This window comes from Danio rerio, chromosome 22 (assembly GCF_052040795.2).
Source record: "Danio rerio strain M-AB ecotype USA chromosome 22, GRCz13ab, whole genome shotgun sequence".
NCBI lineage: Eukaryota > Metazoa > Chordata > Actinopteri > Cypriniformes > Danionidae > Danio > Danio rerio.
Window position 1 is genome coordinate 31,524,163 of NC_141042.1, and position 12,006 is coordinate 31,536,168.

At 36.7% G+C, this 12,006-nt stretch overlaps 1 protein-coding gene across 2 annotated transcripts in view; it reads left to right on the plus strand.

Annotated features, from left to right (window-relative positions):
• Positions 1 to 7,087, plus strand: part of tp53bp2b (tumor protein p53 binding protein, 2b) — a 47,729-nt gene extending 40,642 nt beyond the window's left edge. Inside the window, exons 14-18 of one of the 2 annotated variants that reach the window (XM_087303142.1) lie at positions 1,250 to 1,387; positions 1,476 to 1,609; positions 1,690 to 1,856; positions 5,658 to 5,857; positions 6,449 to 7,087. In XM_087303142.1, coding sequence (XP_087159268.1) covers positions 1,250 to 1,387; positions 1,476 to 1,609; positions 1,690 to 1,856; positions 5,658 to 5,857; positions 6,449 to 6,490 — 681 coding nt within the window. In that variant the 3' untranslated portion in view covers positions 6,491 to 7,087. The remainder of the gene's footprint in view (positions 1 to 1,249; positions 1,388 to 1,475; positions 1,610 to 1,689; positions 1,857 to 5,657; positions 5,858 to 6,448) is intronic. The other variant, NM_001109770.2, reaches the window with a different exon arrangement.
• The last annotated feature ends 4,919 nt before the right edge of the window (positions 7,088 to 12,006 follow it).

A 12,006-nucleotide genomic window follows, 5' to 3' on the forward strand; every position in this document is an offset into this window, starting at 1 on the left:
AGGCGCACTTCCGCATTTTAGAATAAGGTCAATAGAGAAAGTGCAGCTCAAGCAGTGATTTATTGTTATGGTTGCCAATCTGAGTCAACAAGATTCACCTTCTACTGTAGTTGACCTACAGTTAACCGGCCTTACAGCAACTTTTGCAGCCTCCAGCTATTGTGTGAACACACATTAACAGTCCTCCAGGCATATATTTAACAAACTAGAAATCTTAGGAGGTCAGGGAGTCATTTAAGAATCATTGCCTGTGAACAAACAGCCAAAAAAAAAAAAAAACGAAAGCATTTTCTATGCCTTGATCAGCATTTTTCAGCTCCCTTTACTGCATATATTGTATTCCTAATCAACCTTAACTCATCAGTTCAATATTCGAGGCTTAGACCTTAAATTGTTGTGTCCAATAAAGTCTAAAATGTGTTAGGAGTACCCCAGCTTCAGGGTTGGTCTTGATGGATGCGTTGAAATTGAAAATCTTTTTTGCTGTGCTAAGGTGTGCAAGCATTTGAGAATCGTCAGGTACTGACTCAACACTGAGCAGTGCATTGCAGTCAAACACTGCGGGTAAACTTGGGAGACCAAAGCATGCATAGCGTGTGAATCACAGCCACACTAGTAAGTGAACCCCTGTTCATTCATGAAATGACAACCAGAACATGCTACAGTCTCTTGTCCTTTATTTGAGTCCATTAAGTACACAATATCATATGATGCCTTCTATGTATTTTTACAATTCAACAAGCTATACAGCATTACAGTACCAAAATGTAGATTCTGAACAAGTTCCCAAGTTATAATGCCAATATTTGGGACAAATACCTTTATTATAAATACAACACTATCTAAGCATTTAACCTAGAGCTAAGTCAGGCCACAGACAGCGAAAAAGGGGAGATCGAGAAAGAGTAAGGATGAAGACAAGTAAGGTCAGTAGAGATTCCGATCAAACCATCCATTCTGGGCTGTTGCTTAGCAACAAGCCACACTAAGATTCTGAGCACTCCACACGGATCTCATTAAACATTTAAATGGAGCAGAAGTGGCAACCAGTGACCCTCAATGGGCTTTTAATATGAGGAATGAAAGAGTGGTTCATGTCTAACACCTACAGGAGTATGATTACTTCATGTTCACAAACTTTAGCACATCCCCACTATGAAGGAATTAATAAATTATACAATGCATACAGAATTTCATTCTTTTATATAATAAATGCACAACCTTTTATTCATCCCCATCCGCTTTTCAGGGCAAGAGAACTAACCTGCGCAAGACTGGCTCAGAGCGCATTAACCACGGGATGCGCGTGCGCTTTAACCCCCTGGCCCTCCTGCTGGATTCCTCTTTAGAGGGCGAGTACGACCTTGTCCAGAGGATCATATATGAGGTGAGGCAAAGGCCATGATCACTTGCATACATCATCCACTAGTAACTTATACACAGATCAGATACATGTCTGTATATATGATATCCAGGTGGACGACCCCAGTTTGCCCAATGATGAGGGCATCACTGCCCTGCACAATGCTGTATGTGCTGGACATACAGAAATCGTTAAGTTCCTGGTGCAGTATGGGGTGAATGTGAATGCCGCTGACAGCGATGGATGGTGAGTGAAAACGTGTTTATGAAAAGCCCTAATCCTTAGTTTAAATGCAACATAATAATACATCTCTTTCTCTACCTCAGGACTCCCCTGCACTGTGCCGCTTCTTGTAATAATGTGCAAGTGTGTAAATTCCTGGTGGAATCGGGAGCTGCTGTGTATGCCATGACCTACAGCGACTTGCAGACAGCAGCAGACAAGTGTGAAGAGATGGAGGAAGGTTATGCCCAATGCTCTCAGTTTCTCTATGGTGAGAAGCCTGTCCTCCCATTAGGAAATATATCGAAATAGATCTAAGGCTGGGTTCACACCAAATGAGGAGCACCACATCACTTAAAATGAAAGACACAAGACATGTCACTCGTACAGTTTTGAATGGGGAAAAGAGTAACGCCTGTTTCACACCGCAAGCGTCAGCGGCGCGTGAGCAGAGCGTGAGCAGCGCGTGTGTTTTCGGCGTCCATGTTAACAGATTAGAGCTTTCATATCGCACGCAGCAGCGGCGCGTCAGAGCGAGGCGTGAGCGTCGCCGAAGCAGCAGTGCAGTAATAGTTTCGGCACTGGGTCTATTTTTGATGCGCTGCTCACGCTCAATTAAAGTGACGGTGCATTGATAATGACCAAAACACATTGAATGACAGTAAAAAGTAGCAATTTTACCCAATAAATGCGTTAATAATGTCAAATGGTTTATATATAGTCAATCAAATGAACTTAAACGATTAAAAACGGCACAAACATTTATTTAGGCCCGAACTACAAAACCCAATGTAAAACAATTTTAGTATCAGTTTTGCTTAAGTTGCACGCTAGTGTTTAAGGAGAGGGGAAATAGAATATTTACGGGATTTGTAGTCCATAGCGAAGTGTATTGTGGGTAGTGTAGTTCGACACGCATGCTGGATGATGTTAACTCGCTGTGTTCTGTGCAGCTGAGCAAAGGAAGAAAGTTTTAATCGGCTTTGTTTTATGTTCACTCGAGTTATTCCTACCGGGAGCTGTTTGCACTGTGAATCTGACAACACGAAAATAAGAAAAAGAATGGCATGCATTGCTTACTTTTGTCCGTCTCATCATCTGCACGAGCAGGAATTAACAAGCTGTTATTCTGCCGCTGGACATCACTGAAGCGGAGAAGGTAACACTAGTTTGATCTGTATAAATATTATTATAACTATATTGTATAAATATTATTATATATAGGCTTACAGCAACCTGACAATCAAAAAACAAATGACATGATATCACAGTCGATTGTCTTCTGACTGTAGAACTTCTCATATAGCTTGAGAAGCATACAGTACTATTTGATTCATAAAATTTGTAAAATAAACATTTGCAGGTTAAAGAAACAGCATAGGAGGGGCCTTGGTGCAGATGAAAAGTTTAAAGAGTGTATTTGTATATGGCGACATGGGTAACTAGATAGAATAGACAGAGATAGGTTTATCTCTGCAGCAGCTGCTGAAGAGCTGCGTGCTGCAGACGCAGCTGGTGTGAAAGGCAAACGCCTGCGTGCTGCTTCTGCTCGACATACGCGCTGCGCACGCTCTGCTCACGCGCCGCTGACGCTTGCGGTGTGAAACAGGCATAAGTGTATAAAAAACAAAAACAAGAAAGCATTCATTTCCAATCCTTTATTTAAAAAAGCTCAGGCTCATTCCTGAGATATAATAATAATAATCAGGGCTTTACATTAACACCTGCCAAATGCGGGTAGATTTCAGCTCTGGCGGGTTAGACAGACACCTCCACTAGCCACTTTGGCTGGATGGAAATCATTTTTAAATCGTATTTTTCTTAAAAGCAGAATTCGACAATAAGCATGGCCCGATATTCATGCAAATGTGATCTTAGAATCGAGGAGCAGCACGACTGACAAAAATAACTGTGTTCGCGCGAGCAAAACAGCAAAAAAGAAGGTAAATACCGAACGAGAGGTTGACCACTCGTGCGCACAGGTGATGTGATGCACGTGACTGTTAAAAAGTGCGCGCGCGCTCCCGTTTACTTGCGCAAATCCCGTGCCTAGAGGAAGCGCAACTGGTGTGATCGATTTCCTTTAAAATAGACTGGACAAAGAGTGATGATCGTGCACCCACAGTCCTGCTGCTTTCAAGAGCTCAAGATTTAAAAAAAAAACCACATTACTTTGCAAGGAGCAGCAGCAGTCAATGCTTTCATTTTAATTATTCTTTGAACAGATTAACAGGCCTATATTAACAGTGTGCATGTGATCATCTTTTCATTATCACACACGGTATGTTTCACCTGCTTTCTTTTGCTTGGTTATTTTTGTTAATATGGTTAATTACATTTTTACAATAACATTGCTTTAATGGTAGATTACTCCCCGTTTATGTGTAGGTAACTGCTGATCTGCGACTTTTAGCCAGGACCGATTACTGTGCATTTTTTAGATACATGACAATACTTCTTTTTTTTAATTTAATGTTTTTTTAAAGAAAAGTTTTGTTGAGTTAAAAAGTGTACCTACACAGCTGTATTTTCCATGTTTTGAAACACAAGAGGTTAAATGAATGAGGAGGCATGTTGTGGACATAACACAACATCTAAAGCAAGTCATCTTAGCATGTCAAAGTCAAATTTATGCATATAAAATATTTTTCCCAACAAAAAAAGTGTGGCTAGTGAAAATGGCGAGTCGCTAGTAATGTTAGAAATCTACTAGCCACAGTGGCTGGTGATCAAAAAAGTTGATGTCATGCCCTGATAATAATAATAATAATAATAATATCTAAACCTTTTTAAATCAAGATACATACTAGACACATGAAGTAGCATAAAAATTGTCTTGTTTTCTGAAAAAAACACACCTCAAAATAAAGTGATTGTTTGCTTAAAACAAGCAAAAAAAATTGTCAATGGGGTCAGAAAAATAATCTTAATGAGATATAATCTCAAACAGAAGTTTTAAGCATCATTATGTACTCATATTTCTTTAATTGTAAGATTTTTTAGATATTTGGAATAGAAACAAGACGAAATTACTAAGTAAGAAAAGCTTTTTGCAGTGTAGCTGTACATGACAACAGATGGAAAATTGAATGATCCAAAAAAGGCGAGTGAATAAAATGTGTCTTTAGTTTTGCAGTGCAAAGTAACTCTACCACCGCTGCTTTACTACTGTTATTATCCCTTTCACTGGTGAGTTAAAAATATTCTATTTGGAACCAGGAGTTTTTTGCTGTTTCACCTTTGATGTTTCCGTGGCAACGAGTCATGTTTGTCATATGACACACCGCAGCCACAATAGCACTGTATGACAGATCCATCCCTTTTATTTAGTTATTTTTCCGTTTTAATTCAGCATATTCACACGCTTGCTCATCATGTCATCAACTGCCTTACTAGTACTTGTGTGTATTTACATGTCTACAAATTAAATAGTAAAACTAGAACCTAAAGTTCATTGATAAACTTTGATGTTGGCTTGAGAAAGCCAACGTGACTGCACTAGGACTGGGAATGGCAGTCGGCAGGAAGCACGGCGGCGGTTGCTAAGTGGTTGCTAGGCAGTTGCTAAAACGTTTATGGCATTGTTAGGTGGCTAAGCAGTTGTTAAATGGCAATGCTCGTGTATTTGTTTGATCAAATTCTGATACTTAGTAGGCATTTCTAGCATATGTTATTGCATTTAGATAATCATTCATAGCATGTAGCTAATCGTTATTAGCACTTGGCTTCCATTATCATTGTTACCATGCATAGTACACAGGAAGTCCCATTTGCTAGCCTGAGTCAAACAAGACAATGCCTAGGTCCCTACGATGTTCTGATGAAGAGATATTGCTGTTTTTAAATGGTTGCTAGGTTATACTGTTTTATTGCTATGGGGACATTTGATAGGTTAGTGATGATACATCAAAGCTTCTTGGCAATATGAGTGATCTAAAGGGTTTTCCCCCTTATACAATTACATAACTTACCTAATTCCATGTTAGGTGTCAAGCCACCATCATAGTTCAGCTTGTAGCGTATCACAATAATACCTGCAAGTGTAAATTTATAGTATTATTTTTTTCTACAGGAGTGCAAGAGAAGATGGGCATCATGAACAGAGGCGTAGTGTATGCCCTGTGGGACTATGATGGTGAGAGCCCAGATGAGTTGTCATTTAAGGAAGGAGACTGCCTGACTGTCCTACGAAGAGAGGATGGGGAAGAAACAGAGTGGTGGTGGGCAAGATGTGCTGACAATGAGGGCTACATACCTCGCAATCTCCTTGGGGTAAGGAAGTGCCTTCATTTTATAAATGTATGGTCGCGACTGCAGAATGAATGGTCAGCGTCACTAAGTTCTATCATTACAAAAATGGTAACTGTTTAGTTGAAGTAACAGTTCTCACCTTTTATTACCTGCCTAGTTTTAAGATATTAACTGTTTATTAGCACTTATATAGTATGAACTTATTTTACAACCTTAATCGTACCCAGTACCTAAGCCCAACTGCTACCTTAATAACCATCAATAAGCAGCTAATTAATAGGTTATTGAGCTAAAAGTCTTAGATAATGGTTTGTTAACAGTATGAATTGTTAATTAAAATAAAGTGTAACCAAAAATACCCATTACCTAAACCCAACTACTATCGAGGTACTGATTTTAAGGTGATATCACCAAAACCATGTGTTGTGTTTCATAACTGCATCAGTTTCATGCGAGACAGCAATGCTTTTCTATTGCTTGCTTCTGATATAATTCACATTTTAAAGTATTTCAGATGCACAGTAGCGCCCCCTACCATACAACAGTGAAACTACAAAGATAATAATGGACACTATTACCAGAAATGACCGATAAATGTTGTTCTTCCAATAGCTGTACCCCAGAATCAAGCCCAGACAGAGGAGCCTGGCGTAGGAATTTCCAAATCAGCGCTGATGTGCCCGCGAGATATTTCGTCGTATCATTTCAACAGTCGCTTAGTTCTTCAGAGCAAAAAGGAATTTCTGAGGGTGATCGCTTCACATTTTCATTGTGAAATAAAGAGAATAGTTTCATGTCTGTATGCTATAAATGTTTGTAAGGTTGCAAGCTTTGGACCAGTAGACTTAGACGCACATTTCAAAAGCAGGTTCAAGCATGTATAGTTAGATGAAGGACTTCTGATTGGTACAGATGCATTAATAGTCATCTGAGTGTCGTATCTCATATGAAGGATGTCAGATTTAGAGATGTCATTTTTTTCATCTTTTTAAATCAATTTTCTGTATTCACTAATGCTGATTTGTTTCACAAAGTGCAAAACAAGAGGCATTCATCTTTTGAAGGTAAAGAATAAGAGTTTTATATAATATTTTTGTTCTTATTTTATTCATATTGCCATGTTACATAAACTGTTCTTATGGTGCTTGCTGCTACGCTACAACAGTGTGTTCTGTGAACAATTAACAATTTATTTTGCAAAGACAGCTTTCATTTATCATAATAAAACTTGACATAAATACTTGAACAAAATGTGTGTTTTTTTTTACTTGAAATGCTTCTTGTTCAGAGGTGGGTAGAGTATCCAAAATCTATACTCCAGTAAATGTACAAGTACTTGGGGACATTTTTACTCAAGTGAAAGAAACAATCTTAAAAGTTACTCAAGTAAGAGTAAAACAAGTATCTTATGAAAACATTACTCAAACAGTTACTAGTTACTTTTCATTTTATATATATATATATATTGAATTTTATACTTAATTATTAGCCTCCGTTTTTTTTTTTCTGTTCAACGTAGAGCAGATTTTTCAACACATTTTAAAACATAATAGTTTTAATTACTGATTTTTAACAACTGATTTCTTTTATCTTTGCCATGATGACAATAAATAATATTTGACTAGATATTTTTCAAGACACTTCTATACAGCTTAAAGTGACATTTAAAGGCTTAACTAGGGTAATTAGGTTAATTAGGCAGGTAAAGGGATTAGGCAAGTTATTGTATTACGATGGTTTGTTCTATAGACAGTCGGGGAAAAAATTGCTTAAGGGGGCTAATAATTTTGACCTTAAAATGGGTTTTAAAAATTAAAAACTGCTTTCTTGCAGAAATAAAACATATAAAACTTTCTCCAGAAAAAAAAAAAAAATTATCAGACATACTGTGAAAACGTCCTTGCTCTGGTAAAGATCTTTTGGGAAATATTTAAAAAAAGAAAAAAAATGATAATAATTAATTAATTAATATTAATTATTATTAATTAATAATTCTGATTTCAACTATATATATATATATATATATATATATATATATATATATATATATATATATATATATATATATATATATATTCATACATATATACATACATACATACAAACATACATACAACAGTTCTGTCTGGATCTCGAATCTTATTGACTGATAGCCATGATATATTTAAGTAATATCAGCATCCATACAGCCTCTTTACCCTTTGCGTATTACTCCACCCACATACAGCCAGCAACAAGCAGACACTACAGTCTGACAAATATTACTGCCGTTAGACAACAAAATATACTTTTGAGACTTTTTTAGTTGAGAATATAGCTGTTTAGATTGTTACAAACAAACATCCAGTTTTTATTTCTTTCTAAAAAAAACTCCTGTTGTTCACCTACCCCCCTCTTTGGTACAGTCAGTAAATTAAACACCCCAGGGTTGCTAACTTTGGTACAGTACCCGATCAAAGCTGCCGCCCAAAACCAGCTGCATCCTATCCCGGTTCTCAACCTCACCCCGAACACCCTCTCTCCCGTCTCCCGGGTTTTCAGAGACATGTTGTTAGGTAAGATGATCTCTCTTTTTGTATGTTGTAGTGCTGTATTTATACCAATTTGCTCACATATCAGGAATGTGTGTTGTGTTGGCAGACTGAAATAAGCAAAGTCCGCATGTGTTTAGCGTTTTTCCTTATCGCAAACACAACAGCAGTGTGGTAACGTTAGTGGATTCAATGTTATTTTCGGGGTTAATTATTGTGAAATCCTGATTGCAACAGAGAAAACTGTAGACTGTAACACTGTAAGAAGGTATCTCTGTAGACGGATGGCATTTTATGTCACATTCAGCCTTATAATCTTAAAGTGTTAGCAAAATCAGCCGTTTTGTCATCACTTTAGACAGTCATTCAAACACTAGCTCTAAAGTGACGTTGGGGAATTAATAACGGCTTCTGCTGTTTTGACGTCAGCTGCAGATGAGAATGAATGGTGGAAGAAAGTAGTTCCTAATAAAAAAAGGGTTTTTATACTCTCCGTGTTTGATTTTCTCATTTATATACAGGATTGTAATGTTGAACTGCTGTATAAACGCAATATCACACTCGTAGCAGTGCGATAAAGCTGTATATCAGCACTGGTAGGACGCTAAGGCACTTGGCCTATGGCCTCGTGCCAACTCCCACCTCCCACCTCCCATATATATATATATATATATATATATATATATATATATATATATATATATATATATATATATATATATATATATATATATATATATATATGTATATGTGTGTGTGTGTGTGTATATATTTACAGTATGTCACAAAAGTGAGTAAACCCCTCCCATTTCTGCAAATATTTATTTTTAACTTTTCATAGGACAATACTGCAGAAAATACTGACACAATGAATAGTAGTCAGTGTAAAGTGTGTATAGCAGTGTTCATTTATTGTCCTCTCAAAAAAAACTACAAAATGTTACCCCTAGCAACAAAAGTGAGTACACCCGTAAGTGAAAATGTCAAAACTGAGCACAATTAGTCATTTTTCTTTCCCTGTGTCATAAAACTCATAAGTAATACACTGTCTCGGGTATCCACAGATAGCAGGTGAGTTAAATTTGGTATAAAAGATCTTCCACTCTCTCAACCAGGTCACTGAAAGTTCCACATGGCACCTCATGGCAAACAACTCTCAGAAGACCTGAAAAACAAATTGTTGCCTTACATAAAGATGGCCTAGGCTATAAAACGATAGCCAACACTCTGAAACCATGGTCATATATATATATATATATATATATATATATATATATATGTATATGTGTGTGTGTGTGTGTGTGTGTGTATAAATATATATATATATATATATATATATATATATATATATATATATATATATATATATATATATATATATATACATATATATATATATATATATATATATATATATATATATATATATATATATATATATATATGTGTATATATATATATATATATATATATATATATATATATATATATGTATATATATATATATATATATATATATACACATATATATATATATATATATATGACCATGGTTTCAGAGTGTTGGCTATATACATACATACGGCGCCTTGCGATATTTGCAAACAAGTCATGTAAATCATATTTATTATTAACGCTGCCAAATTTAGCGAAATAAGAGTGATGATTTTTTTCTAGTAATTTACTTAAGAGTAAAAGTACACATTTTTAAATGTACTTAAATAGTACACATTACCCAACAATTTACTCAAGTAAATGTAATGAAGTATATGTAACTCGTTACCCACCTCTGTTCTGGTTCATAAAAATGATACATTATGGTAATGCATATGCATACTGGTCACCTTTATCAGGCTTGCGTTTCCACTGCTAGAAGGGTACCAATTGTACGCTGTTTGTGGGCGTGCCGTGGTGTACGACAGAAAGTTTCAGTCAATGTCATTCTGGCTCTAGGAAATGTCTACAGCTGTATGGGTCGTTCACATATGGTATGAGAGACACTTTTCAAAAAACTGATGCTTTAAACACATAAATACTTGTGCATAAATGTTCATGTACTTACTTTTCAATGAACAATATTTGATTATAGCTGCAGATCGATTAAAGTCAGAAATAGCCTACTGTAACGTCTGCAATTATATAAAATAAATAAATATATGCAACATATATGAACACATACAGACCCTTACAGTCTCCGATGTGTTATCAACCAAAGAAAAACTACAAACAGCGTACATCTAGTCCTTATTTAGGTTCAAAAACAACTCGCAACATATAGACTACAGTCAGAGCAAACCTGTCATCTGTGTCTTTAATCTTCAGCATCACATGTAGCCTCTGTTAGAAAGTAATTCCGTCATTCTGAGTTCATAATAGCCCAAAAGCTGATGATAATAGTTAAACATGGCATGTTTTTTTTTTTGGGCTTCACTCTCGCGTTTGTCTGTTTCTGAAAGGATTGGATCTCAGAAGAGCTTCAATAGTCATACGCACGTTATCATCAGCTCAAGAAGTTTGCTATTTCAAATATAGACGCAAGCAAGAAAGCGAAACCGATCGCACTTTAGACAGCCCTGTAAAAAACTACGGGGAACAAGCTAGATTCTGCTCTTCTTCTTGTTTTTGTAGAAGTTCATCAAGACGACAACAAGGTTTATTTGAGCTCGTGTCGACCATGGCTTGTTATTATATGTATATATTATCACGGTTTAATGTCTCAGCTGTGTATTTTAAAATGTCGCTTACATTGTTTTCATTTTCCTGGCTAGTTGCATTTGCGAATTAATCTCTGTAAACCAATAGTGTTCAGCACATCTTGCTTCGCCTTTTGGCACCCTTTTGCTGTGCTAGGTACACTCTGCAAAGGGTACCCAAAAAGTGGTCAGATATGGCCCGTTTCCACTGAGTGGTGTGGTATGGCCGTTTTCACTGTCGAAAGGTACCTAAAAGCGAACCGTACCGTACCACTTATTGGGCACTCTTAGGAAAGGGTACCTAGGACAGCCGAATTAATTACATTGATTTACAGAGATACGTCACTTGCTCGTGGACAAGCCAGAATGAAAACAAAGGAAGCACCATGTTATATATATATATATATATATATATATATATATATATATATATATATATATATATAACAAGCCATGATTGATCCGAACTTGTCGTCATCTTGATGAACAGCTACAATGCCAAGGAGAAGAGCAAAATCTGCCCAGTGGCCCGTGGTTTTTTAGAAGGACGTTCAAATCGCGAACAGTTTCGATTTCTCGCTGTATACATGTCTATGTTTGAGTATAACTTCTTGAGCTGATGAAAATGTGTGAGTAATTACCGAAGCACTTTTGATATCCGATTCTGTTAGAAACAAACAAACGCGAGAGTAACTACTGTACTGTACCACTTAGTGGAAACTGGCCATTATATCAGGGTACGCACAGTGGCAGTGCAATTCAGCGGCTGCCTGTGGCTCATATTTCTGCCGCACCACAGAGCGCCATCTGAATAATTTCATTTTAAATAATAAGCTAATATGCGCGTCCGATGTATGTTATTTCCAACTTTCATTTGTGCGGCGCATCCGATGTGCGACCCACTTAAGGATGGAGCCTGCAATAGTTTTGTTGATCAGTGACTGCA